The following is a 27,102-nucleotide window of genomic DNA, read 5'->3' on the forward strand; positions in this document are numbered from 1 at the left end:
CTTTTGACTCTGTTTCTCTCTATTGCCTGGCCTGGCCTGGGTATTTTCTGACTTTTATCTCATGGAGGACAATAAGTATAGCAAATGGGTGTGTTTGTAGGAGCAGTGCACTGACATGCATAAACTCTGCGCAAAAGACTGTTAGTGGCAAGATGGTGCAGCCATGTTTGGGGTTGCATCCCAACTTGTACTTGCTTACTTCCTCCTGGAACACTAGCCTAAGATGGTCACGAGAAGGATGAGAATGGGATGCTGTCATCATAGTCATCAGCTATATTGGCTTGTCTGAGTGAATGAGAGAAAGAGAGACTACCTTTACAGCAGGGCCTGATGCATAGCTGTCACTGGATTGAAGCCAAGGGCTGCATCCTCTGGACATGCTTACTAGTATATCCATGATGAGGATGACTACACTGTGCATTTCTGATTCAAACAGAGATAGGTGAGCAGGCTGTCTCCACTTCATCTGAGGCAACATGGTAGCACTTCGTACATGTGGCTGAAGGGTGGAGGTCTCTGTCAGGCAGAGCATTGAGTGTTTCTGCAGGGATTACCTTATCTGCAAATGCACATTTTTTGAATCCAATGTAAATATGGACATTTGATTTTGGATGTGTACGCTTCTAAAAGATGGAAGAGCTGGTGAAAGGTAGCAAGGTTTATTGAAAAGGACAGTGAAACCTTAGCCAGATCTGCATCATTTATTATTCGTAACAGAGGATCTATTCAGGACTGTCTTCAACAGAAATGCTAAACTGGCAGGTGAAAATAAGTTTAGGATCACATTGTCCAGGATTTAAAGGACTCTTCTAAAAACATATCTGAAAACATAAAAACAATGGATCCAATTCATTAATGAAACCCTGTTGAGACTTTGAAGTCCTGTCCCAGCTCCCACCCAGCCCCATCCCACCCCACGTAACTGGAACAGTTGTGTTCTGCATCTTTCCACCCCTTGCTCCTACTCTTTCTCATCCTCTGATGAGCTGTGTCAGTTTAATATATCACCCTTTATGAGGTCATGATCCCTGTAGAGTGCAGCAGATTGCAAGTCAGCAAAGATAATTCCAGTCTTCAGGCCTTTTTGGATAGGCTGCTATATGCACAGTGTCAAGACAAGCTGGGAGTTGTTAAAGCCATTACAAAAAGCTGCTTGTAGGAATAGCATTGCTGCTTCCTGGGTGGGAAACCTTCTGTTTGGCAGGAGGCATTCCAGGACTTTTGTTAATGAGAGCAGGACATGAAGATACCAAACATGATAGAACAGTAGCTACATTGTTCATTTGGATGGCTTTCCATCTTGGCAATAGCTACTATCTTGGATTGATATCTGTGCCATGACTATTTTAAGCAGTCTTTTTAACCACTTTCTTCCCTCTGGTCCAAAGTTATTTTGAATACTTTGTCCAGTTTTGTTCATTGAGGTCCAGTGGTAGTGCAAGGAAAATCAAAAATAAGAACCCTAGAGTTTACAAATCTCAGTTGTGAGGAAGGACTGGAGAAGGGAATGTCAGCACGGTAATCTTATTGAAGCATTCAAAATTGTAAGTGGCATGGAAAATATCTGGATAATTTATTTTCAATTGCTGAGTAAGGCACTCAGATTTAAATTTCCTTTTATCAAATTTAAATGTAGTATTGGAAAACTTTTATTTTCATACAAAGCATTATCAATACATAGAGCATTTTTCTATACAATAATAGAGGCAAAACTATTTCCTCAGCAAAAACACCACCATTTTGAAACGCAGTTCTATGCTGTGATAAGATTTTCACACTTCATGTAGACAAAAGAGCCAAAATGAACTGAATGGCTTATCTCAAGAGTAATTATTTTTGTGATGCAATTAATAATATTTTAAACTTGATTAACAAGGAAATGTTTAATTCAGCCAAGCAATATCTGGGTCATGGCAGTAGTTGCACCATGTGACCACTTTGTTTTAAAACATTTTACTTGTTCTATAAAATCAAACTGAAAATATTGAGATCTTCAGAATTAGTAATTTTTAAGATTACCATGTAGTAATTTATTGCACTAAGGCTTGTAAGGTACAGTTAGAGGACAGCATTGTTAATATTAAAATAATATAAACATATTTTATCTTCTAGTTTGTCCCACATTCCCAGACCCCTCAAGTCGAGAGGGCCCAGCTCCCACAAGTCACCGACCTGACGGCCCAGACCTCATAAGTCACAGGCCAGGTTAGTCAGATTTGAAACAATTCTTATCTGATGGATGATACATTGGTTTATTATAGAAATGTTAAATTACTTCTAAGGACAGGAAAGCAAGTTCAAGAAAAGTCAGTTTTAACTCTTGCACCTATGTAGGTTATTAAAATACAGTACTTGCTGTTATAAATTGCTCTGATATGTGTTAGCTGGCTCATGATATTTCATGTAACTTGATGTTATGCAGTATTTGCAGACTGCCTTTTTTGCCATTTTATCTTTGTTTCCACATATCTCTTTTTGTATTCATCTATTTACACATCTATATAAAACCATACACCTAAAACGTATTTCTTACTTTCTCATTTCTGACTAAAATTCTTAGCATGTTTCAAAGTATTAAGGAACAAAGGAACTCTGCAAGAACACTGCAAGAGTCAGTTCCCAGTTAAATCCCACTTTGGCCTCACTCCTACCGATCTGCAACCTCCTCCAATCATGCAGTTCTCCCAGCTATTTGTTCTCTCATCTTGTGTATCCCTGCTTTTAATGGCTGCGCCATTGAAGGCCTTACTGTCACTAAGCCCCTTTACATCTCTCTAGGACATATGAACATTTGATTAAGAGAAGTACACAATTTGGTCTCTAGAGTCCACTCTGCCCTTCAATTAGATCGTGGCTAGTCTGATTACTCCATGCTTTGTCCATCCTTAATACCTTTTTAAACTCTTGCTTATCAAAATTCTATCAACCTCTGCTTTCAAAACATTCAAAGACACTTCTTCAACTGCTCTTTGAGCTCCAAAGACTCAACTCTGAGACAAAAATTCTGTTTATGTTAAAGAGGTTAACCTTAATAATCCAATTTCTAGATTCTCCACTAGAAACACCCCTTCTACATGCACTTTGTCAAGGTCCCTCAGTCAAGTCGCTTCTTACTCTTCTAAACTCCAATTGATACAGGCTTTGCTTACCATTCCTCATATAACCTGCCCATTTACAGGTATAAGTCTAGTAAACTTTCTCTGCATTTGCATCCTTCCTTAAATAAAGAGATCATTACTGTACACAGTTAAACAGTTTGGTACTGTACTCATTAGAATTTAGAAGGATGAGAGATAATCTCATGAAAATTTATAGGATTCCTCACAGGCTTAATAGAGTAAATGCTGAGAGGAGGTTTTCCCTTATGGGAGAGTCTAGGACTGGATGGGATAGCCTCAGAATAAAAGGGCACCAATTTAAGACTGAGATGAGAAATTTCTCCTCTGAGGATTGAGTCTTTTGAACCCTTGGCAGAGACCTGTGGGAGCAGAGTATTTGTGTATATTTAAGGCTAAGGCAGATATACTCTTGATCAGTGGGGAAATCGAAGGTTATGGGGACAGGGCAGAAAAGTGGAATGAGGAGGGCCAAATCAGTCATTAGCTTTTAGAGTAGTGGTGCAGACTCAAGGGAGTAAACAGCCTACTGCTGTTCCTACTTGGATGTGATTTAGTGGTGTCCTGTATAGTTGAAGCATAATCTTCGACCTTTTGTACTCAATTTCCTTTGCAACAAACTACAGCATTTTATCAACTTTCCAAATTACTTGCTGTGTACCTCCTTGATGGTCTCTTGCAATTTATCAGATGGGACACCCAGATCACTGCATCTTGGAGCTCTTACTATTTAGATAGTATGCTTCTTTCTTATTCTTCCTGACAAAATGGACAGTTTCTCACTTTTCTTCCTTAGACTCTTTTTGCCAGATCTTTGCCTACTCATTTAAACTGTTTATATCTCTTTTGTAACTTATGCCCTCTTCAAAACTTACTCTCCCACCATTAAAACTTAACTTTTCTACCAAGCTTTTGATAATTTGTTACAATGTGACTTGCTGTTAAACATTTCTGAGAAGCATCTCAACATATTTTGCAATGTCAAAAGTACTGAAGAAATAAATACAAGTTGTATACTTATAAAGGATGCTTGGTGTTTGTCTCTGAACTGTGCGCATAAGATCGAGTGGATGATATACATATTCATTGTTGTCTTGCTCTGCCTCAGTTTCTAGTTCTTGGGTATCTAATATGAAAATATTTAAAGGATTAAATTATGGGGGGAGGATGGAGTACGATTTTGTGTGCCTGCAGAATCTGCAGTTGTGAGACAGTAAAATGGGACGTGGGAAGGAGGATTAAGAATGCAGAAACCTACATCATTCATTCCTGTATTGCAGTATGTTATCAAGTTCATCAATATCCTTTCCCAAGCTAAAAGGTAAAAACAATGACTGCAGATGCTGAAAACCAAATACTGGATTAGTGGTGCTGGAAGAGCACAGCAGTTCAGGCAGCATCCAACGAGCAGCGAAATCGACGATATTCCTGATGAAGGGCTTTTGCCCGAAACGTCGATTTCGCTGCTCGTTGGATGCTGCCTGAACTGCTGTGCTCTTCCAGCACCACTAATCCAGTATATCCTTTCCCTAGCTGTTAGACCCAGTACTATCTCTTCCATGGGAGTTTAAAAAGTACAGATTTTCATGCAGTTTCTTGCTGATGCCGCCGTCTGCAAAAACAAAAGAATGAAATGTATTGCATCCTACAATATGATGAGGCTGTCAAGGTTAAATAGCCCCTGGTGATTGAAAGATGTGGATTGAAATTTGCAACAGTTCTGTGACTAGAAGTGAGTTATAGCCTGTGATAGTGTTTACTATTAAATATTTTTACTAGGTAGATAATAGTGTCATAGTGAATTGAACAATTGATGAAGCTGGTATTTAATTGAATTGAATTACCTTGGTTCATGTGTACTGAAATGAGTACAGTGAAAAGTTTACAAATCATCACTCACGGTACCACCTTAGGTACAAAGATACCCAGGTACAGAATCTTCGGTACAAGTTCTTAGGAATAAAAACTAAAAAAAATTAAAAGTCCAACATTGCCGATTGTAAGAATAAATTAGAAAATAGAGAAATAATAAGTTCAGAACAATGGTCCTTCCAACCTTCCACACTGGCACCTAGCCTTCAGCCTGAGCCAGGCCTTCACTCCAGATGGCACTGGGCTTAGATTGGATGAGATATACCCTTTGAATACTTAACTCACTCACTTTGATAAATAGTGTTTGTGTATTAAGCTACTTCCTGTACTGCATTAATGTTCTTGTCATTGACCTGCACTGCTACTTCCATCCACTGCCTTCTGAACTTAGGAGTTACTCTTTCTCTGTCTCTTGTACCATGCCTTCTAATGCAGCATCAGAAAATTTGGGTGCACTTGTTCGCATGCCCAGTTTTCCACTAAATGTTTTACAATTTAGTTTACATAGGACTCTTTATCATCACACTGCATCTTCCCTTTTGAGGGGTGCAAGGTCCTTTAAGTAGCACTAGTCTTTTTCAATAATGGGCAGCTATGCTGATGTGGCAACTAGTGAATAGAGTAATTAGCACTGGATGCACACAGCAATCATGTATTGACTACTGGCTTACTACTGTAATATGTTGACTGTATTGCTATGGAAAGTTGCAGGTTAATTGCATACAATAATCCCCATATCCTTTTTCACAGTTTCATGTAGTTTGATATGAACAGTGCTCTAGGATAAATTTTGTAATGTCATGTGTTGGCTTTGGGGCCAGAATAGCGCGCATACACATTCACTCAAGCTACCAAAACTTAATATCCTTCTGAAAATATGTTGTTCTAATTTAAATATTAAAATTCTCGAGCCAAAATTTAATGACTACAAGTGAGGTTAGAGAATTGGCTAACTAGTAAACAGAGAGGTAGGATAAAGGACAATTTTATGATGGCAAACTGTAACTAGTGGAGTACTAGAAGGATCAATACTGGACCCACAGTTCTTTGCAATATATGTTAATAACTTGAATTATGTAAATAAATATACTATTGCTACTATTGTGGATGATACAAAATAGGTGGGAAGGCAAATGGTGAGGATGAAACAAAGGGTTTACCACAGAGGGATGTAGACAGATTGTGAGTGGGGAAAAACTTGGCACATGGACTATAATATGGGAAAATGTGAGGTTATGCACTTTGGAAGGAAGAATAGAGGAGCTAAATATTGTTTGAATGGAGAAAGCTGTAGAGGGAGGGATTTGGGAGTCCTCATGCATGAATCTCAAAATTAGCATACACGTTTAACAGATAATAGGAAAGGTAAATGAAATGTTGGCCTTTATTTCCAAGGGAATAGAGTATACAAATAGATAAGTATTGTTCTGTGAATGACTTTGGACTCCTTAACTGAGGAAAGATGTATTGGCATTGGGGGCAGTTGAGAGAAGCTTCACTAGGCTGATCCTAGATATGGAGGGGTTTTCTTGTGAAGAGAGATTAAATAAATTTAGCTTGTACTTATTGCACTTCAGCAAAATGAGGAGTGACTTTTATTGGAACATAAAAGATTCTTTGGGGGTTTTACAGAGAATTTTTCCTCTTGTGGTAGAGTCCAAGATCAAAGGACATAATCTCAAAGTCAGCTGGTTAGGACAGAGATGAAGAATGTCTTCTGAGGGTATAAATTTGTATAATTCTTTACAGCAGAGGGGTGTAGAGGTTGGGTTGTTAAATATACTTAAAGTTAGAATAGTTAAATGTTTAATCAGTAAGAAATTAAAGGGTTACGGGTAAAAGACAGGGAATTGGAGTTGAGAATCAGAATCTGGATGGGTCAAATGCTCTACTTCTGCTCCCACATCTAATGGTCTTATTTTAAAATAGCTCATGTTTGAAATGTTAATGGTGAAAAAATTCTTTTGATGAGTTAGTACAGTTATATGCTGTAAAGAAAGCTATTTTGCAGTAATATGGATATTTTTGCAAACCTAGTTTCCTAAAACCAACAGTGTACTTTCTACTTAACATTTTGAATCTAATGTGTATGTTGCTGTTTAGAAGACAAGAATATTTTACTTTAGCCTGTAGTTTAAATTTTGTAACCTGATTCTAATTGAGCCATTGTTATGTTTTAGAACTTCCCGTGTTCCAGGGACTGGGAATGTCAGCTGCTTTAGGAATTGCATTTGGTGCATTTGTCATCGGAGCATTACTGATTGCAGCTCTGTGGTATATCTATTCACACACTCGTGAGTACCAACTTCATAATTTATTACTAATACTACACAAACTGATAATTTGACCTTTTTTACCTGTAGTTTTTGCTTCTAGTTTGCCACATTCCATCTCTGATTTTCAGAAACTTAAGCCAGATTTTCAAAAGCTGCCAGAGCAGCATTGGTGGCAGATAGGCTTGGAATTTCCCACTACTGACTGGAAAGCTGATTTGGTGGAATATTTTCAAAGAGAATGGATCTGAAAAGCCACTGCCTACAAGTAACAGGTTGCAAATAAAGATAAATATTATCCTGTCCTGGGCTCCCTGTGATGGCCAATCAGAGAAGGCCACCTCCTAATGGCAGACTGGAAGGTGAAAGCTCCAGTAGACTTTAAATCCCCAGCTGTTACAATATAGCCAAAAAAGCTGCAGCTCAAGCTGCTCTGTGGAGGGTTACCCGTTCCATGAGTCAGTTGTCGGCAGTATATTTCAAAAAAGTGATCATAGCTTATCTATAATTGGAGGCACATTCGTTCTCTCCTATCTACATGAGCAGCTCTTGTCTCAGATGTATCACTGCTGGAAGGAATCCAGTTGGCTCTTCAGCCCATGTGCACCATCCTTAATTGGATGGTGACAATTAGCTTTAATCACTAATTGGCATGCCACTCAAAGATCTACATCAGGAATTTGGAAGTTCTCTGTGTTGTCTTTCTGAGGACGTTGTTGAGGCCATTTTTGGAGCTCTGTGTACAGTGCAGTGTACAGTTTTTGGTCGCCCTATAGGAAGGATATTATTAAATTGGAGAATGTTCAGAAAAGATTTACCAGAATGTTACTGGGGCTGGAGGGTCCATCACTTTTCTGCCCAGATTCCAGTTTGTGTTTCCAGACTGGGTTTCCTTCCACTTACATTTTTTTTTAAACCATACATTTTTCTATCTGTCTGAAAGTTATATTTTAAAACTGTTAGAACCTTTGAGGCACATCCCTTTAAATTTCAATTAAACATTATTGCCTGTTTCCCTTTTCACCCAAGGCTAACTTATTGTGCAAGACAGTGGTGTTTAGGTGGATGATTACATTTAAAACAAAATTTTAGCTCACTTCACTAAATTATGCATAATCAGCTCAATAAGAAGTTGGCTAGGTTTACTCTAGTAGCTGTGTTTTAAGTCTAAACCAAGCTGCAAAATCAATTCTAGTATTTACTAAGCTTACTAGTAAGTGTGTGTTTGTTTGTATGTATGTATGAATAAATGAATGTTAGGTTAAATTAGCACTGGTCACAACTTTTATGGAGATGAGTAAGGAAACACTGTAAATATGTATGAGGTCTATGACACATAGTCGTGCTGGTAAAAGTTTGATTACTAGTTTGCCTATTTCTACCTTGTAGGTCTTTCTGAAAAGCAGCAGCCTGTTTTCGCTAATCCACCTACATCTGAGAACAGCAGCACCAATCACAGCATTAGTAGCACTCAAAGTACCCCATGTTCTACAAGCAGCGTTGCATAGCCATCATCTACAATGTTTTCAACAACACTGACTAGTTAAAATATGTTGTTATTTAGCAACTACCTTGTTTTTTGAAAAATGCTCTGAGTAACCTATGGTGAATTCAATGGTAAAACATCTTTGAAAGTGATTTAACAGCTGCAAAAAAGAAACCCATTTTTTAAATAGAGACATGTTTGGTGGCATTACAGTTTACCAACTGCAACTCCAGTAGCAACTCTGCCTAAAAGTTGCCAAGCATCTAGAGAATAACATTATCAGTGACTACGACACAGGTGATGCCTTAAATTACAAGGATAAACGTCTAATTGTTTTATGACTAGTGTTTGAAGATAAGGCTGGAATAAGCCATGAATATTCAGGTATTAAGTGTATTTTTAATATTTAAGTACTAGTTTAATATTGTATGCAAGGGTTTAATAACTTTTTCACTCTTTCTCTCATGAGAGATGATAATAATGTAACTATACGGGTGTGCTTTGTCAACAGTGGGTGACAGTATTCACTCCTATGTGGAATGCAGCCATACTAGCCAAAACAAGAAGTTGAGCAATTATGACTTAAAGGGTGATTCCACAATTGGAACTGTGACCAACAGACTTTGACAGGACTTCACTTGAGAGAACTAGGCTGCTGTTTTTGTGGCTTACATCTTTGTCCCATGCCCATTTCAGTACAGTTCCCCAATAGGAGACTAAAAACACAATTGTGACAATTTTATCAAGATATCAACTGAATATAGCTAATGGAAAAGTTTGCACCCTGCACACAAACTGCAGTGTCACTAGTAGTAACATTCTTCTTAAAAAGGGAAAATTGAAGATCATGATGAACTAAGTAACAATTAAGGCATGTTATGGGGAACTAAGAAAAAGTAAACCACTTTTACAGATTTTTACATGTGCCTTTTATGTAAATGCACGTCATGAATACAGCTTCTAACTACAGAATTATTGAACTAATACTGCCAGGAACCCTATTATGAGAACAAAATGAAAAAGCCTGATTTGTTTACTCTCATTCAGAAGTATATGTTCAGAATTCCAGCTGAAAACTTCAGCTGCCCCTTTTCTCCCTTTGAAATATTGGTTGTATTCTTTTACCTTGATTACTAGTGCTCTTAGATGTCACCACTACAGCCGACCCTTCCAATAGGCTGTGTTTTTATGGTATCAGTAGGTTTGTCTGATATATGTCCAGTTTTGGAACAAGTATATTTAAAATGCCTTCTAAAAGGAAGAGAACTGTATGGTTCAATCTAAGTATGATAAGAAATTAATCTCAATGTATTATAAAGCCTATTGATACAGTTATGATTTGAGTAACCTATTATCTTTTTAAATCATTTCTGTTTCTCAAACACTCTACGGTTTTAATGTCTTAAGTCATAAAGTAAATCAGCATGGAAAAAAAACCCTTGGACCATTGTGTCCATGCTGCTCTTCAAGCACCTATTCAATCCCATTTCCCAGCATTTAGCCAAAAGCTTTGTATTCTATTAGCATTTCAGTTGTCCAGCTAAATCTCAAGATGTGAGGGTTCTTATTTCTACCACCCTTTCAGGTAGTGGGTTCTACATACACCATCCTTGGGAGGGTTGAGGGTAAAGGATAGAATGTTATTCTTCAAAATCCCTCTAAATCTCCTCCCCTTACTTTAAATCTATGAGCCTTGATCACTGACTTCTCTTCTAATTACAGTCAGAGATATATAGCACAGAAACTGACCCTTTGGTCCAGCTTGTCCATTGCAGACCAGATATCCGAAACGAACATAAACCTTTCCTATTCATGTACCCATCCAGATGCCTACATGTTGTAATTGTACCAGCCTCCACCACTTCCTCTGGCAGCTCATTCTATTCACACACCACCCTTTGCCTGAAAAAAATACCCCTTCGGTCCCTTTTAAATTTTTCCCATCTCACCCTAAACCTATGACCTCAAGTTCCGAACTCCCCCAGCCCAGGGAAAAGATCTTGCCTGTTTACACAATCCATGCCCCTCATGATTTTATAAACCTCTAAGGTCACCCTTCGACACTGCAGGGAAAATGGCTCCAGCCTCTTTAGCCTCTCCTATCGCTCAAATCCTCCAACCATAGCAACATCCTCATAAATCTTTTCTGAACCCTTTCAAGTTTCACGAAATCCTTCTGATTGGAGGGTGACCAGAATTGCACGTAATATTCCAAAAGTTATTTCTATCTGATGTATGCCTTTCATAATTTTGTACTTTAATCCAGTCTCATTTCAATCTTGGCTGGTCTAAGGAAAATAACTGCAGCCTATCTAGTCTCTTCTTCAAGAAGCTAGAACTTTTAATTGAACTTTAATGCAGCTTTAAAGTTGAGAAAAACAACTCTCCTATTAGTTCTCCACTTTGTGTTGATGTCACTTTCGTCAACCTTTCTTGAATACTGGTGATCTTCTTTTGGGTTACCTGCTATTCAAACTGGTTTGATCTCTCAATCTCGCTATGTTATTATTTTAAAATGTTGAGTTATGCATGTTATTTGAACTTCATCACACTTCAATATTCCTACTAAATTTTATAATGTACCTACATGTGTTTTGTCAGTTTCTACTTTGTCCTTTAAGTGACTGAATGTGAAACCTATTTTACATAAAACTTACACTACAGAATTAGGCCAGTTAGCAGGCACAAACCCTCACCCACCCTTAATTATTTTTCATTTCTCCTGTGTGCTTACCTAGTTTTTCCTTAAATACAAAATGCTATTTCCCTCAACTAACAAATCGGGGAGAGCCACATTCTTACCAGTCTTTGGATAAAGAAAGTTTTCCTAATTTGTCTGTGCAGTAACTACTGTTTTAATTAGCTGCATTTGTGGTCTGTCCCACAACCAAGCATAGCTACCCTATCAAGTCTCTAAATACTTCTAAAGCATTGTTCCCCAGCAATGTGGAGAACCTAAACAGCAGTTGTTATCTATATCCAGAGGGCATCCTAGTAAAAGGAAGGCTGCTTCACAATATTTTTGTCTAGGTTGGGTTTTTTTCCTTTAATTTTAGAACTTTTAAAAATACCACATGTTATCGTTAAATTGAACTTTTAAAACTACATTTACATTGCTGGTAATTGCAGTTGTCTGCAATTTGGAAGCATAATTCATATTTCCCTCAATAAATGGGTGAAATGTCAAAGCAATTTATCATGATCCCTAATTGTTGTACAAAAATTAACATTTGAATACTTAATTTTCTTAATCTATTCCATTATCACTGAGAATCCTGAAAGATTGTAGTGTTAGCTTTGTATCTTTGCAAAAATTTAAAGATTTGTGCCTTTGAGCAAAATATTCAAATCAATTTTGATTTTGTTAATCAAAAATGTATTGATTTTTTTGTTTCCCCCAGGGGAATAGCAAATGTTACCCTGTCATCTAAAATTTTTATTAAAATACTTTTAATTTGCATGTTTGTCAACTAAATAGATTAAAAATTTGAAAATGAAGTATGTTGAAGGATGTACTTTTTACCAGAGCATTTGTTGACTTAAAGCATCTTCATTTGCCAGAGTATTCATTCAAGCTATAGTACTCCTTGCAGAAAAAATCTTAAATGTTCTTGTTCTTCTATAAATTGTGTTGTTTTATGGAAGTTCTGATTCTATTTCTGTATGTATTTTCTTAAATTACAAATGCTTTTAATGTCTTCGAAGAAGACATTTATTGACCTGTATGTCTTGTATGAGATATGTATATTATTGTCAGTATTATAAAGTTTATTGTGGTTATTCATAATCAGAACAATTAATCATGTAAACCATTATTAAAACATTGAAAAATGGAACTGAATGGAAAGTGTTTTGCTGAAGATCAAGTACACCAAATATTCAAACTAGAATTCAGATTTGAACAAGTTTGCCACGTGTTATGCATGTGTCATGCCTCACTGAGTTAGTACATTGGATCTCAAGCCTTGTTATTTCTAAGGTTGTCACAAAAGTTAAAGACTTTTGAAATCCCCAACTTACCTGACTTTCAGACCTAGGCGAATGAGACATAAAACCATAGGAGTTGAAGTATGGCCATTCAGCCCATTGAGTCCACTCTGCCATGGCTGATGGGCATTTCAACACCACTTACTCACACTCTCCCCATATCCCTTAAACCAGGTTTCTACTTATTGCAAGTATATAGACCCTAGCTACAGGAAAACCAATTATGAATGGTCAGCAAAACTACTTGTTAAACTCTGAACCCCTTGCATGTACATGCACACATAGAAAAAAAAATGTTATGGACAGAGAAAACGAAAGCAGTTCAATTATCTCAGTTTACAGATCTGCTGAGATGGTTCTTATGCTAATCAGCATATTGCTTCTCAAGTTGTCTTCTTCCAGCTATTTTCACAGATTCACAGTAGACACAGGGGACTGTTTCACACATAACAATTCTCTGACTTATGAGTCATGGTTTACAGTAATTGCTGGAGGAATAAATAAACTTACTTTCTCCAGGCTGAAAGCAGCTGTTAACTGCAGAAAACAGCAAGAACTTCCAGGCTGGAAAACTAGGGCCCCAAACTGTTCAGGAGTTGAGAACCAATCACATGGTGTTTGACAGGCAGAATATCTTTGTTATTGGTCTGTGAACTAGTAACCTGTTGTAAGGTAACTGAGATTCTATTTGTATACAACCTTTTGACAGCAGTTTGTTTGTAAATCACACTGCTGGAACTGTAGCTGTGTGAACACTGTTTACAATAACTGTCATCAGGTCATTGCAGTAACCTTCCAGACGTCCTTGGGTTTCAAAAATGTTCTATACCCATTTCAGTCCACAAACAAATTGAATAAACAGGGAGTAGAGGGTAAAAACGATGACTGCAGATGCTGAAAACCAAATACTGGATTAGTGGTGCTGGAAGAGCACAGCAGTTCAGGCAGCATCCAACGAGCAGCGAAATCGACGTTTCGGGCAAAAGCCCTTCATCAGGAATAAAGGCAGTGAGCCTGAAGTGTGGAGAGATAAGCTAGAGGAGGGTGGGGGTGGGGAGAGAGTAGTATAGAGTACAATGGGTGAATGGGGGAGGAGATGAAGGTGATAGGTCAAGGAGGGGAGGGTGGAGTGGATAGGTGGAAAAGAAGATAGGCAGGTCGGACAAGGCCGGAGAAGTCAAGGAGACAGTTACTGAGCTGGAAGTTTGAAACTAGGATGAGGTGGGGGAAGGAGAAATGAGGAAGCTGTTGAAGTCCACATTGATGCCCTGGGGTTGAAGTGTTCCGAGGCGGAAGATGAGGCGTTCTTCCTCCAGGCGTCTGGTGGTGAGGGAGCGGCGGTGAAGGAGGCCCAGGACCTCCATGTCCTCGGCAGAGTGGGAGGGGGAGTTGAAATGTTGGGCCACAGGGCAGTTTGGTTGATTGGTGCGGGTGTCTCGGAGATGTTCCCTAAAGCGCTCTGCTAGGAGACGCCCAGTCTCCCCAATGTAGAGGAGACCACATCGGGAGCAACGGATACAATAAATGATATTGGTGGATGTGCAGGTGAAACTTTGATGGATGTGGAAGGCTCCTTTAGGGCCTTGGATAGAGGTGAGGGAGGAGGTGTGGGCACAGGTTTTACAGTTCCTGCGGTGGCAGGGGTAAGTGTCAGAATGGGAGGGTGGGTTGTAGGGGGTTGTGGACCTGACCAGGTAGTCACGGAGGGAACAGTCTTTGCGGAAGGCGGAAAGGGGTGGGGAGGGAAATATATCCCTGGTGGTGGCGGAAATGTCGGTGGATGATTTGGTTGATGCGAAGATTTGCAGGGTGGAAGGTGAGCACCAGGGGCGTTCTGTCCTTGTTACGGTTGGAGGGGTGGGGTCTGAGGGCGGAGGTGCGGGATGTGGACGAGATGCGTTGGAGGGCATCTTTAACCACCGAAATTGCGGTCTCTAAAGAAGGAGGCCATCTGGTGTGTCCTATGGTGGAACTGATCCTCCTGGGAGCAGATACGGCGGAGGCGGAGAAATTGGGAATACGGGATGGCATTTTTGCAAGAGATAGGGTGGGAAGAGGTGTAATCCAGGTAGCTATGGGAGTTGGTGGGTTTGTAAAAAATGTCAGTGTCAAGTCGGTCGTCACTAATGCAGATGGAGAGGTCCAGGAAGGGGAGCGAGGTGTCAGAGATAGTCCAGGTAAATTTAAGGTCAGGGTGGAATGTGTTGGTGAAATTGATGAATTGCTCAACCTCCTCGCGGGAGCACGAGGTGGCGCCAATGCAGTCATCAATGTAGCGGAGGAAGAGGTGGGGAGTGGTGCCGGTTTAATTATGGAAGATCAACTGTTCTACATAGCCAACAAAGAGACAGGCATAGCTGGGGCCCATACGTGTGCCCATGGCTACGCCTTTGGTCTGGAGGAAGTGGGAGGATTCAAAGGAGAAATTGTTAAGGGTGAGGACCAGTTCGGCCAAACGAATGAGAGTGTCAGTGGAAGGGTACTGTTGGGGACGTCTGGAGAGGAAATAACGGAGGGCTTGGACGCCCTGGTCATGGCGAATGGAGGTGTAGGGGGATTGGATATCCATGGTGAAGATAAGGCGTTGGGGGCCGGGGAAACGGAAGTCTTGGAGGAGGTGGAGGGCGTGGGTGGTGTCTCGAACGTATGTGGGGAGTTCCTGGACTAGGGATAGGACAGTGTCAAGGTGGGTAGAGATGAGTTCAGTGGGGCAGGAGCATGCTGAGACATTGGGTTGGCCAGGGTGGTCAGGCTTGTGGATCTTGGGAAGGAGGTAGAACTGGGCAGTGCTGGGTTCCCGGACTATGAGGTTGGAAGCTGTGGGTGGGAGATCTCCTGAGGTGATGAGGTTCTGTATGGTCTGAGAGATGATGGTTTGGTGATGGGGGGTGGGGTCATGGTCGAGGGAGCAGTAGGAAGAGGTGTCCTCGAGTTGGCGTTTGGCTTCAGCGGTGTAGAGGTCAGTTCACCAGACTACCACTGCGCCCCCTTTATCCGCTGGCTTAATGGTGAGGTTGGGATTGGAGGGCTGCGCGTTGGGAGGGTGAGAGGTTGGAGTGGGGGAGGGGGGACGACAGGTTGAGGCGGTTAATGTGCCGGCGGCAGTTGGAAATGAAGAGGTCGAGGGCAGGTAATAGGCCAGCGCGGGGTGTCCAGGTGGATGCAGTGTGTTGGAGGTGGGCGAAGGGGTCCTCGGAAGGTGGGCGGGATTCCTGATTGTGAAAGTAAGCTCGGAGGCGGAGGCAACGGAAGAATTGTTCAATGTCACGTCGTGTATTAAATTCATTGATGCGTGGACGTAGGGGGATGAAGGTGAGTCCTTTGCTGAGGACTGATCGTTCATCCTCAGTGAATGGGAGGTCTGGAGGGATGGTGAAAACTCGGCAGGGCCGGGAGCTGGGATCTGGTGTGGGTGTGGAGCTGGGAGTGGGGTCGGAGCCAGTACCTGGAGTGGGTGTGATGGTGGGGGGAATGGGGGTGGAGGCATGAGCTGGGGTAATGTTGCCCTCGGGGTTCTGGGGTGTGGGGATAGTGACAGTGGGGTCTGTGGGGGGGCGTGTCAGCAGAATGCAGGTGAGTGGCGCTGGTGGAGGCAGAAGTGGTGGTGATCATGGCAGTAAGGGTGGCGGAAGTCACTGAGCGTGTGGCATCAGCGATGATGTGAGGGCCGGAAGTGGCTGTGGGAGTGGCCATGATGTGGGCGGAAGTGACATCATCACTCAGCGTGGGGCTGGTAGCTGCGTCAGCCGCATGGCTAATGGCGTTTCTGAGGCGGAGTAGAGGGATATAGACCACATGGAGGCAAAAGATTAATAGTTCAGAAAAGGTGTCATCGGTCAGTGCAATCTTGGTGGGCCAAAGAACCTGTTCCTGTGCTGTACTTGCATTTCTTATGTTATCTTTCTGTATACGCAGGTAACTGACAAACACTGACCAAATACTTGACTACACCAGCAACCATCCCAACACACACAAACGAAGCTGTATCAGAAAACTATTCCAATGAGCCACCACACACTGCAGCACAGACGAACATCGGAAAACAGAGGAGAACCACCTATACAACGTATTCAAGAAGAACATAGAACATAGAAGAATACAGCGCAGTACAGGCCCTTTGGCCCTCGATGTTGCGCCGATCCAAGCCCACCTAACCTACACTAGCCCACTGTCCTCCATATGCCTATCCAATGCCCGCTTAATGCCCATAAAGAGGGAGAGTCCACCACTGCTACTGGCAGGGCATTCCATGAACTCACGACTCGCTGAGTAAAGAACCTACCACTAACATCTGTCCTGTACCTACCACCCCTTAATTTAAAGCTATGCCCCCTTGTAATAGCTGACTCCATACGTGGAAAAAGGGTTGACCGTGAGAACCTATCTAAACCCCTAAAGAATGGATACTCAAAAAATACAGTGCGCAGATTCCTCAAGAACAAACTACAACAAGCAGACCAAACACAGCCAGAAACCCTAACCACCTTACCATATATCAAAGAAGTTTCAGAAATGACAGCCAGACCACTAAGACCTCTCAGAATCCTAGTAGCACACAAACCCACCAACACTCTCAAACAAAAACTAAAACTTAAAAGACCCAGTACAACCCATGGACAAAACCAACGTCATCTACAAAATTCCATGCAAGGACTGCCACAAACACTACGTAGGACAAACAGGAAGTAAGTTAGCCAACAGGATTCACGAACACCAGCTAGCCACAAAAAGACACGACCCTCTCTCCCTCGTAGCCCTACACACTGATGAAAAACAAAACACCATTTCGACTGGGATAACACATCTATCCTGGGACAGGCTAAGCAAAGACACGCCAGAGAATTCCTAGAGGCTTGGCACTCCAACCACAACGCCATAAACAAACACATAGATCTAGATACCAACTATCAAACCCTCAGAAAACGAACAGGATGTGACATCACCACAAACCCCAGGAACTCCATCCAGGAGAAAGATATAAATAGAAAGCAGGAGACAACAGCTTCGCTTCACTTGGAGGTCGCCACTTATGATGTTAGCTCGCCAGGTAATGAAATGTCTGGATATCAAACCTACAGCTCAGTGAGCAAACCTACACCCCAAACCTTAAACCTTAACCTGAGCTACAAACCTTCACAAACCTTGTTTAAATAGGCCCCTATTCACAACAGATTTGAAGTTCCTAAGACCTAGCTTTGTCATTGTACTAGTAATTAATATTTTGCCTATGAATAAGAATGTCACTATCAAGGGTGAGAGTTGACCAAGACAAATCTTCAGCCTTTTGTCCATCCACTTAACTACAAATTGTATATTTTGCAGAAGTATGAAAAGTTCTGCATAATTAGGCATTTTACATGGATAAAGCACATTTTTGTGTCTCACAGGAAGTTACACTATGAGTGATATGGCTCAGCAATGTAATAGTGTTTCTGCCATGGTTACCAGATGATTTTATGCACAAAATCAATTTAATGTAGCTCTCATTGATATTTGAGAGTTCAGTTTGAGTAGGTATGTAGATGTACACAATTACAAAACTGTCACAAACATTCACTGTTTTAAAAGACTGCAGTAACAATATACATTCATATGAGATTTTGGTATCAATAGCAAAACACCATTCCAACCTCAAGTTTGCTTACCTCAAAGTACAATGGGATCTTGATCAGATGGGCCAATGGACTGAGGAGTGGCAGATGGAGTTTAATTCAGATAAATGTGAGATGCTGCATTTTTGGAAAGGCATATCAGAGTAGGACTTGTACACTTAATGGTAAGGTGCTGGGAAGTGTTGCTGAACAGAGACCTTGGAGTGCAGAGTCATAGTTCCTTGAAAATGGAGTCACAGATAAAAGTGCTAGTGAAGAAGACATTTAGTATGCATTCCTTTATTGGACAGAACATTTGAGGATAAGAGTTGAGAAGTCAAGTTGCAGCTGTACAGGACATTGGTTAGGCCACTTTTGGAATAATGTGTGCAAGTCTGGTCTCTTTCCTATCGGAAGGATGTTGTGAAACTTGAAAGGGTTCAGAAAAGATTCAGAAGGATGGTGCAAGAGTTGGAGAATTTCAGCTATGGGGAGAAGTTTAATAGGCTGGGGCTATTTCCCCTGTAGTGTCAGAAGCTGAAGGGTAACCTTAATAGAGGTTTATTAAATCATGAGGGACATGGTTAGGGTAAATAGACAAGGTATTTTTCCAGGGGTGGGAGTGTCCAGAACTAGAGGGTGAGAGAGGAAATATTTTAAAAAGGGACCTAAGTGGCAACTTTTTCATGCAGAGGATGGTGCATCTATGAAATTAACTGCCATAGGAAGTGGTGGAAGCTGGTACAATTACAACATTTGAAAAGCATCTGGATGTGTATACCTATAGGAAAGATTTAGAGGGATATAGGCCAAGTGCTGTCAAATGGGACTAGATTAGGTTAGGATATTTGGTTGGCACAGTTGAGTTGGTCCAAAGGATCTGTTTCCGTGCTGTACATTTCTATAACTCTTATCTTATGAACAGCTTATTCAATTTTTACCACCCTTTTTCCAACCAAATTTTGTTTCTGCTTAGTTTGTCTAGTAGTTGCAGTAATCCTGATCAAATCAATGATAAATCCATGAGAGTTTCAGCAGCTGGGGAAGTAAAAATATTGATAATCAGAACCTCATCAAAACTAAAATACAACACCAATGTTTAGTTTCAATAAATTATTAAGGGGAGGCATTTGTGGTAAAGGCTGGAAATAATGTTTTTGCCTCCCAAAATTTTGTTGCAGTACTGAATGAACAATTTCCTTCGTCTCAAGCAGTTTGATGATTTAGAAAACAGAGAACATTATAATATTGAAACCAAGCTGTGTTCACAAGACAGGATGGGATTTTAACAAGTGGCTGTGAAAGTGTGTTGACACTAGTGTGTGGTCATGTGTGGTGTGTGGTCATGGAATTAACCTTACTTCTTTCTCAAATGTCAACCCAGGTCAGTAATCTTCATTAGTTAGAGATGGCCTGGGCTGTGACCAGCTGTTGCTGCTCCTAGAATGGCATACAGAGGTATACCAGAGAAATGCTGCACCTTCTCCAGAGTTATCCTGAATATGTTGACAGGATAGGACTCAGAGTACAGACATACATTCAAACTAACTTTGAGCCGCATTTGGGGTTTGTGTTAAATTTCAGCAGAAATCTAGAAAAAAGGTCAAAGTTTGAAATAGCATATAATTTTTTCTTGGTGAGGAGGGTGAATTTGTCAAAGTTAACAATTGCCACGCTTTTGCCTGATTCAGGCAGAAAAGGTACAGCTGTGTCTTCAGATAGCAACTTGCTTTTATGTCACTCCTAATTGCAGTCACCATCATTAGTAATCATTTGCTAACAATTATGATTGACACTTAGGAAACTGCATGTCACTTGTCACAGCTTTAGTATGTCCTTGCCTGATTCTAAAGTTGCATCTCCAACCACATTTGGCAGGGTTTTGGGGAGGTAGAACTGGCCCGTGAAAAAGCTGCCAGTCTTGTGCTGGCCTTTCAATCTTACCATTATGGGTTCAGAACTCCTGCCAGCATGGCTATCAATACCTGAGCCCCTCTTTTGCAACAAGGTAGCGATCCTTGAAAAGGAATATAAAAGCATCAGGTAATTGTGGATGGCACAGTGGTTAGCACTGCTGCCTCACAGCACCAGAGACCGGGTTCAATTCCCACCTCAGGCGACTGACTGTGTGGAGTTTACACATTCTCCCCATGTCTGCGTGAGTTTTCTCCAGGTGCTCCAGTTTCCTCCCACAGTCCAAAAATGTGCAGGTCAGGTGAATTGGCCATGCTAAATTGCCCGTAGTGTTAGGTGAAGAGGTAAATGTAGGGGAATGGGTCGCGCTTCAGCGGGGACTTGTTGGGCCGAAGGGCATTTCTACACTGTAAGTAATCTAATCCAATCTAAAAAAAAAGTGTCGCAGCTAAACAAGTGATAAAAGTAGCCTTGGAAGAGATGTCCATTAAAGTTGCCAAGTACTGAAGATGAAAAGGAAATTTAGGACAATAATTGATTAACAATTGCTCAACTCAAAAGACATGTATTGTTTTACATTAAAGCAACATGAAAAAGTCATTTATTGCATATTTCACAACAGTAAAACAGCATGATTTACAGCAAAATCAAAACTTTGCAATAAATTTCACTTTTCATTTAGTTTGAAATAATTTAAACTAATTACATTACAAGCATCATTTCAAGTTACCAATACAAGGCAGTAAACTTGTTGATTCACTTGGATGTTAGTAGAAATTTCAGTTAATACTTAAAGCAAATAAATTAAACAAATATCATTTTAAAAAATGCTGTGCAGAAATTAATTTCCTTGAATAAGTTGTTGCCATTGTTCCAAATTGAAAATTAAGAAATACAAACAATCCTGAGAGGAAAACTACAAAAGTATTAAATTTTAATTTAAAAATTCCTATACTCAACCCTAATTTTTTTTCCACCACTATACCTTCCCTATTTTCCATGTTAATCATTCAATTTGCATCTTAGAGCCACTCAGAGAATACATATATTATCATTAACTTATCAGTGGGATCAGTCAATTCAAATCATTGGAAGAGAACTCTGGGGTTACTGAAAATATCTACTTAACGTTGCTTTCATAGCAGGATTCTTAAGTATCAAAACATGAGTGACAGCCTTGTGTGCACATTGGGACGTGCAGATGTTTCTAGTATCTAAATCACCTGTCTCCATTAACAGACTTTGGCTGTTGGTTATTCAGTTTTCATGGCACTACAATGTTTTGTGATTTTCCAAGTATAAAATCCAACTAACAGCAACAGATCCCACACGTACTCATGAACCAGTTTTGTACATAAAATTGACATTTCACATGTAAAGAAATGTGACAATGCTGATCCTTTAACAAAGTTATGTTGTCCTTGTTTTTTTTAAGAGGGGTTGTAAAAGGCTGAGGTTTCAATTTGTCTGGGTCTTGGGGTTATTGCTAATGGCTAACAGATACTGCCCAAGGCAACAATCTGGGAAATTGCTTTTTTAGTGTTACTAGTTGTTCTATGAAAGGGGAGCGGCCACTTCCAGATTTTTCTGATTTGGTTTAGTTTTAGCTGGAAACCCACAGAAGCTGCTGCAGTGGAAAGAGGTTCCATGTTTCAGCAAATGATCCCTGGCTCATTCTCCCTGCCATCTCTCACTCCTGTAAAGGCCTGTGTTTGAGTTTACCTTTTTGCCATGAGGTGTATTTATGAGATGTTGCAGGAAATCATATCAGCTCTTTGTTAAGTCGCAGGGGATATTGTGTCACTCAGGTTTTTAAATTATTGTTATTCTAATTTCTGTTTTCTTTTGTTTCCATTTCATTCGGTGGTGTGTAAGTAAATTGTTTGACTTGAAGCCAAGTGGTTTGACCAGCTGCATCACTCCTGGTTATCCACCTTATGTCTGCCTAAAGCAACTAGAAAATTGTTGTGGTTCTGTTCGCCGAGCTGGGAATTTGTCTTGCAAACGTTTCGTCCCCTGTCTAGGTGACATCCTCAGGGTGTCACCTAGACAGGGGACAAAACGTTTGCAAGACAAATTCCCAGCTCGGCGAACAGAACCACAACAACGAGCACCCGAGCTACAAATCTTCTCCCAAACTTTGAGCAACTAGAAAAGTTAGGGTCTGGGCTACCTTCTTAAAATGTTTTCAGGGGGTCTGGCCTGGTCCATAACAGAATGCAAAAATACTGATGCAGTTCCCCGTTATTTTAAGGTTGTCAACAGTTCATGTTACAAAGAAAAACAATGTTTCATGTAAGAGGTATTATTTTCCTTGTGAAGGTGCAAGGTATATAGAAAATTGTGGCAAAGTTTGCAATTGGATATTAATACTAAGTGAGAATATCGGGAACTAAACCTCACAATAATGTTTCCTTCATAGCTTAAGAGCACTCAAACAGTTAATGCATCAGATAGTTTGCAGCAGTTGTACATCTAATTAAGTACACAGTAAAATGATATTTTTCCACAATTGGGCATTTGACAGTTGCTCTTAAATAATTTCCTGTTATTGTTGAACAGTCACTGTTTAAAATGACTTACTAAAGCTGCCTGTTTTGAGAAATAATATCTTTCATCTGCAGGTAGCGACAACCAAAGGTTTTATCCAGTCTAATATGGTTACAGCATCCAACAGCCACTTATTTCAGAAATCAGTTCATAAGCTCTAAATGTATGCATTTTTTTAGCTTAAATAACGATTCCATTCATGCCATTACTCTCAAAACACTAGTCTAAGACCCAACTTAAGGCTATAGCTGATTGCTAAGAATAGCAGAACCTCTGCTAGATGTCTCCTACCTTCCTAGTCTTTATGGAAAGGACATATATCTTTGCTTGGTGAATTCCCATGCTGACAGTGTGATGATTACGAGCCTACTGCATGATAAAGAATTAGAGACGGAGTTTGCAAATGCTTACTGTAATCAGAAGGAGAAACCAAAGTTTCTACCCATGACAAAACTGAAATATATTCGCAATAATACAGAACTTAAACAGTGCTAAATGGAGACAAGAAGTCAAAGCTTTTTGTCTTACAGTTACTCAGATTGAAACAAAAGAAAACCAAATTCAGAGGGGAACAATAATTTCTACAGCATGGTTGGCAATGAAGGTACTGTAGGAACTGTTCACTGTCAATCTTAAATTCAAACCAGTACTGAATGATTGATGACGACCATGGGCTGTCCGCAGCATGCATTTTATCAAGTTTTTTGCTATTCCTGTATGTCCAACTTGACATGATTCAGCTATTTGACAATACTTATTAAATCATTACTCTCAAGGTCTTTGTAGACCGAAAGGAACATGTTCACACATAGTAGCAACATTCTTCTCCAATGAGGAAAGGGCTATGGAGATAGTCAATCCCTGCTGCTGCAGCATGGCAACACCTTGACCAATTGAGCATTAACTTCCCTGGTGTGAATTTAGTTAATTAAGATTGGCAGTTTACAGAGGTTCTTTACAAATTATCTAGGTGGCTGTTTCACTGATTTTGCTTTTTTTTCTCCACATCCCTGTTCCTTCTTATACTGTTTATTTTGAAACCATTCAACTGAAAAGGCAGGCCCATCTGGACAATCTCACAATGCATACGGAAATGTTCCAACTCCCCTACACACTGATATCCGATTGCCACTGTGCATTTACCAGAAATAATCCACTTCCCAGAATAAAAAGAAAAATCAGAAGGCAGGTTATCTCAAGTATTCATGTGCAACTGATCTCAGTCGTAGCAGTGACAACAGGAATGAATCACTCCACTATTTTGCATTAAGCTTACATTCCTGTTTTTAAAGACAGCATCCTTCGTTTTCTGAAGCAGAGAATCTTTAGTTAAAATATACAATACTATATTTTATCACCAGTGCAAAAGAAAGAATATGATCAGTATACAGATTGTCTGGCAGCATGCTCTGTCTCAGAGTTTGTGGCTAAGTACATGCAAATCTTAGATGATGACGCTCTGCAAGATTAGCAGTTAAAAATCTAAGAGATAATTTACATCAGGCTCCCAGCAATGCTACTTTGTAGCAAATCTTAACTGAAACACACCATGCCGTAGAATTGCACATACAGACATCTAGCCAAACTACATTATGTTTACATGATCACTCACCACTGCAAAATGCTGGGAATGTAACCACACGGTGATGAGAAATATATTTACTTCCAACCGTCTTGGTTTTTAATTACCCTCCCTAAAGAGATTGTATTGATCCATTTGAATAGATTGTGACTTTAACATTATATACGAGGCATCATCATTACATAGAACATGTTGAATGCAGCAGTTGATCTTTGCATGTTCTTCATTATCATGTGATAGCGGGAACAGGATCACATCCCAATAACAGCAGGCTTGGAACCTCTGGATAAGGAACCTTGGAAGCTCTGGCTGTTTCACTGATTTTGCTTTTTTTTTCCCTCCACATCCCTGTTCCTTCTTATACTGTTTATTTTGAAATCATTCAACTGAAAAGGCAGGAAGACTACCTCGTGAACGGATGGGTTGGAACCAGGAGTTAAAAGATTATATCATGTACTCCACAGGTGAATCTGATAAAATGTACAAGACAAAATTAACTTGCAACCTCCTAGTCCTCTGCCTCATCTTTGATGGTCTTACCAAGCTTTGCGTGTAGATTAATCAATTCAAAAACATGGGAGATTTACAGGTCATGTATAATTTCATGATAGTGTGTATAAGAGCACCGAGTATAAAGGGAATAAAGATTTATTTCAACATTAAACTACATTGAATGCCTCTTCGTTGTGCTATGGAAGACTTCCTTAATTTTTCCAAGGTATGTAAGCCTCGCTGGCCAAGCCAGCACTCATTGTCCATCTGTAAATGATGGTGAGGGACCTTCTTGAAATGCCACAGTCCATGGTAGGGTAAGAGCATCCACACAACATTGAAGGAGCAGCGATTACAGTTTCAAATCAGTGTAGTATGGAGAAGAATTCTCAAGTTACGGTACTTCCATGTATCTGCTGCTCTTATTCACCTAAATGATAAAGGTCACAGGTTTGGAATGGTGCTAAGGGGCATTGGGTGTCTGCAAGCATTCTCTCAGTAGGTTGACTATTCTCCTATCCTAAGTGGGCTGTCGAGGGAGCCTCTACCTATAAATGACAACCAGGAAAAACAGATATCTCCTGCCCACTGCTTTCTGCACTGAACCATATCTAGCAGTGAACCAAGTCCTACTTTTACATGAACTATACTGTAAGCTTATGAATTAAAAATCATCCTGGACTTTTGGTTTGCAATTCATAACTATAATTAGTAGCAATCATCCTTCTTCACAAATTATCTGGGTGACTGTTTAACTGACTGTGCTTCTTTTTCCAAATCCCTGTTCTTTATTTCTAGTTTATTCTGCAGTCATTCAATTGAAAAGCTGAAAAGGCAGGCCCAGCTGGAAAATCATAAAGTGCACACGGAAGTGTTCCACCTCCCCCACACAAAACATTTGAATGCCACTGCGAATCTCCAAGAAATTATGCACTTCCCAGAATAAAAAGAAAAATCAGAGGGTGAGTTATGTCAAGTATTGTGCAACTATTCTCAGTCACATCAGTGACAACAGGAATGAACTACTCTACTATTTTGCACTAAGTTTATTTTCCAGTTTAAGACCCATAAAATGCAAGACCTTTTCTTTTAAATATTTCATATGCAAAAATTTAACTAATATATGCCATTAGATATAAAAGCCTGGTCTATGCTTCACACACAAACCTGCAAGAGAAAGCTATGATTTGAGATTATCCTATGGCTGCCAAGTACTTTCTGGTGAAATGAAAGATTCCAAATTGTCAATATCATCGCCTCTGCCTTAGTGTTAACTCTTTTATATCAAAATACTTTGTATCTGAATAATGTCCAGTATAACAGACATAGAAACAGTTCCCCCTAGCCAACACTTCCTCCATATTAGGTCCTTAGAGCAAAGTCTAAAAAAAAATCACTGAGACAACGACTGGTCAAGAAGTTTTAGGCACCCGCCTACGAGGTGCAGGCTTCCTGTGATCAGGATCTGTATGCTTGAAGCCTCCTTCAGTGCAGCAACTCCTGCTGGATGTACATTAGGTGGTTTGGCCAGTGAAGGCTGGAGGTCAGAATCACGTCCTTGCGTTATCCACTGCAAACCATTGTTGATGCAAGGGAAGACGAGTGCACGAGTGGTTATGTGCTCACATTCTGGACCACGTAACAGTAGCATTTCCTCATCCAAACCACCTCTCTTAACAAATGTGGTGGAGCCTTCTAGGGTACTGCCTGTTAAATTCCATAAATTATCATGCTTCACCTCTGTAAGTTTACACCAGGCACGATGGTTATCAAGGCAACGGCTGAGCATGTTCTCCAGAGAGACAGTGTAATTTTTCTGATCTGAGAAAACAAAACGTTGCATGTTAAACCTAGATCACAAATTTTTTGTGCTCATCTATATGAAAGATGCTAGAGTTGGCAAACAAGACTCAGACAGTCCTAGAGGAACAGGTTAAATGCAGTGTTGGATCGTGATGACTGACTAGTTAATCTTACTTTGAAGGCGATTTAAGATTCAGAAGAAAATTCCTGTTCTTACAATGGGGTCACAGGAGGTTTACTGTGCACCCAAGTTACCTGAGCAGACAGAATTTCAGCTTCATAATCTAATCTAACACTATTTCAATAGTGGTGTTGACCTAGATAACATGCTCGAATCAAGTATTGTCCAAGTCCACAATGCATAGATCGGAATTGGAGGTTCTACAAAGTAAGTCAAACCAATAGGTTGTACCTATTATTAAAAATGCATACCTGG

At 40.1% G+C, this 27,102-nt stretch overlaps 2 protein-coding genes across 9 annotated transcripts in view; one reads left to right on the forward strand and one right to left on the reverse strand.

Annotated features, from left to right (window-relative positions):
• LOC140469297 (transforming growth factor beta receptor type 3-like) overlaps window positions 1-12,551 on the forward strand; it is a 126,396-nt gene extending 113,845 nt beyond the window's left edge. For 3 of the 4 annotated variants that reach the window (XM_072565655.1, XM_072565654.1, XM_072565656.1), the window contains exons 16-18: window positions 2,113-2,205; window positions 7,169-7,282; window positions 8,651-12,551. In XM_072565655.1, coding sequence (XP_072421756.1) covers window positions 2,113-2,205; window positions 7,169-7,282; window positions 8,651-8,769 — 326 coding nt within the window. In that variant the 3' untranslated portion in view covers window positions 8,770-12,551. The remainder of the gene's footprint in view (window positions 1-2,112; window positions 2,206-7,168; window positions 7,283-8,650) is intronic. The other variant, XM_072565657.1, reaches the window with a different exon arrangement.
• An 8,323-nt stretch (window positions 12,552-20,874) lies between these two features.
• The window catches only part of fpgs (folylpolyglutamate synthase), a 42,857-nt gene continuing 36,629 nt past the window's right edge, over window positions 20,875-27,102 (reverse strand). For 4 of the 5 annotated variants that reach the window (XM_072565661.1, XM_072565659.1, XM_072565658.1 and 1 more), the window contains one exon: window positions 20,876-26,684. In XM_072565661.1, coding sequence (XP_072421762.1) covers window positions 26,257-26,684 — 428 coding nt within the window. In that variant the 3' untranslated portion in view covers window positions 20,876-26,256. Of the gene's footprint in view, window positions 26,685-27,102 lie in introns of all 5 variants that reach the window. The other variant, XM_072565662.1, reaches the window with a different exon arrangement.

This window comes from Chiloscyllium punctatum, chromosome 49 (assembly GCF_047496795.1).
Source record: "Chiloscyllium punctatum isolate Juve2018m chromosome 49, sChiPun1.3, whole genome shotgun sequence".
In the NCBI taxonomy this organism is placed as follows: Eukaryota; Metazoa; Chordata; class Chondrichthyes; order Orectolobiformes; family Hemiscylliidae; genus Chiloscyllium; species Chiloscyllium punctatum.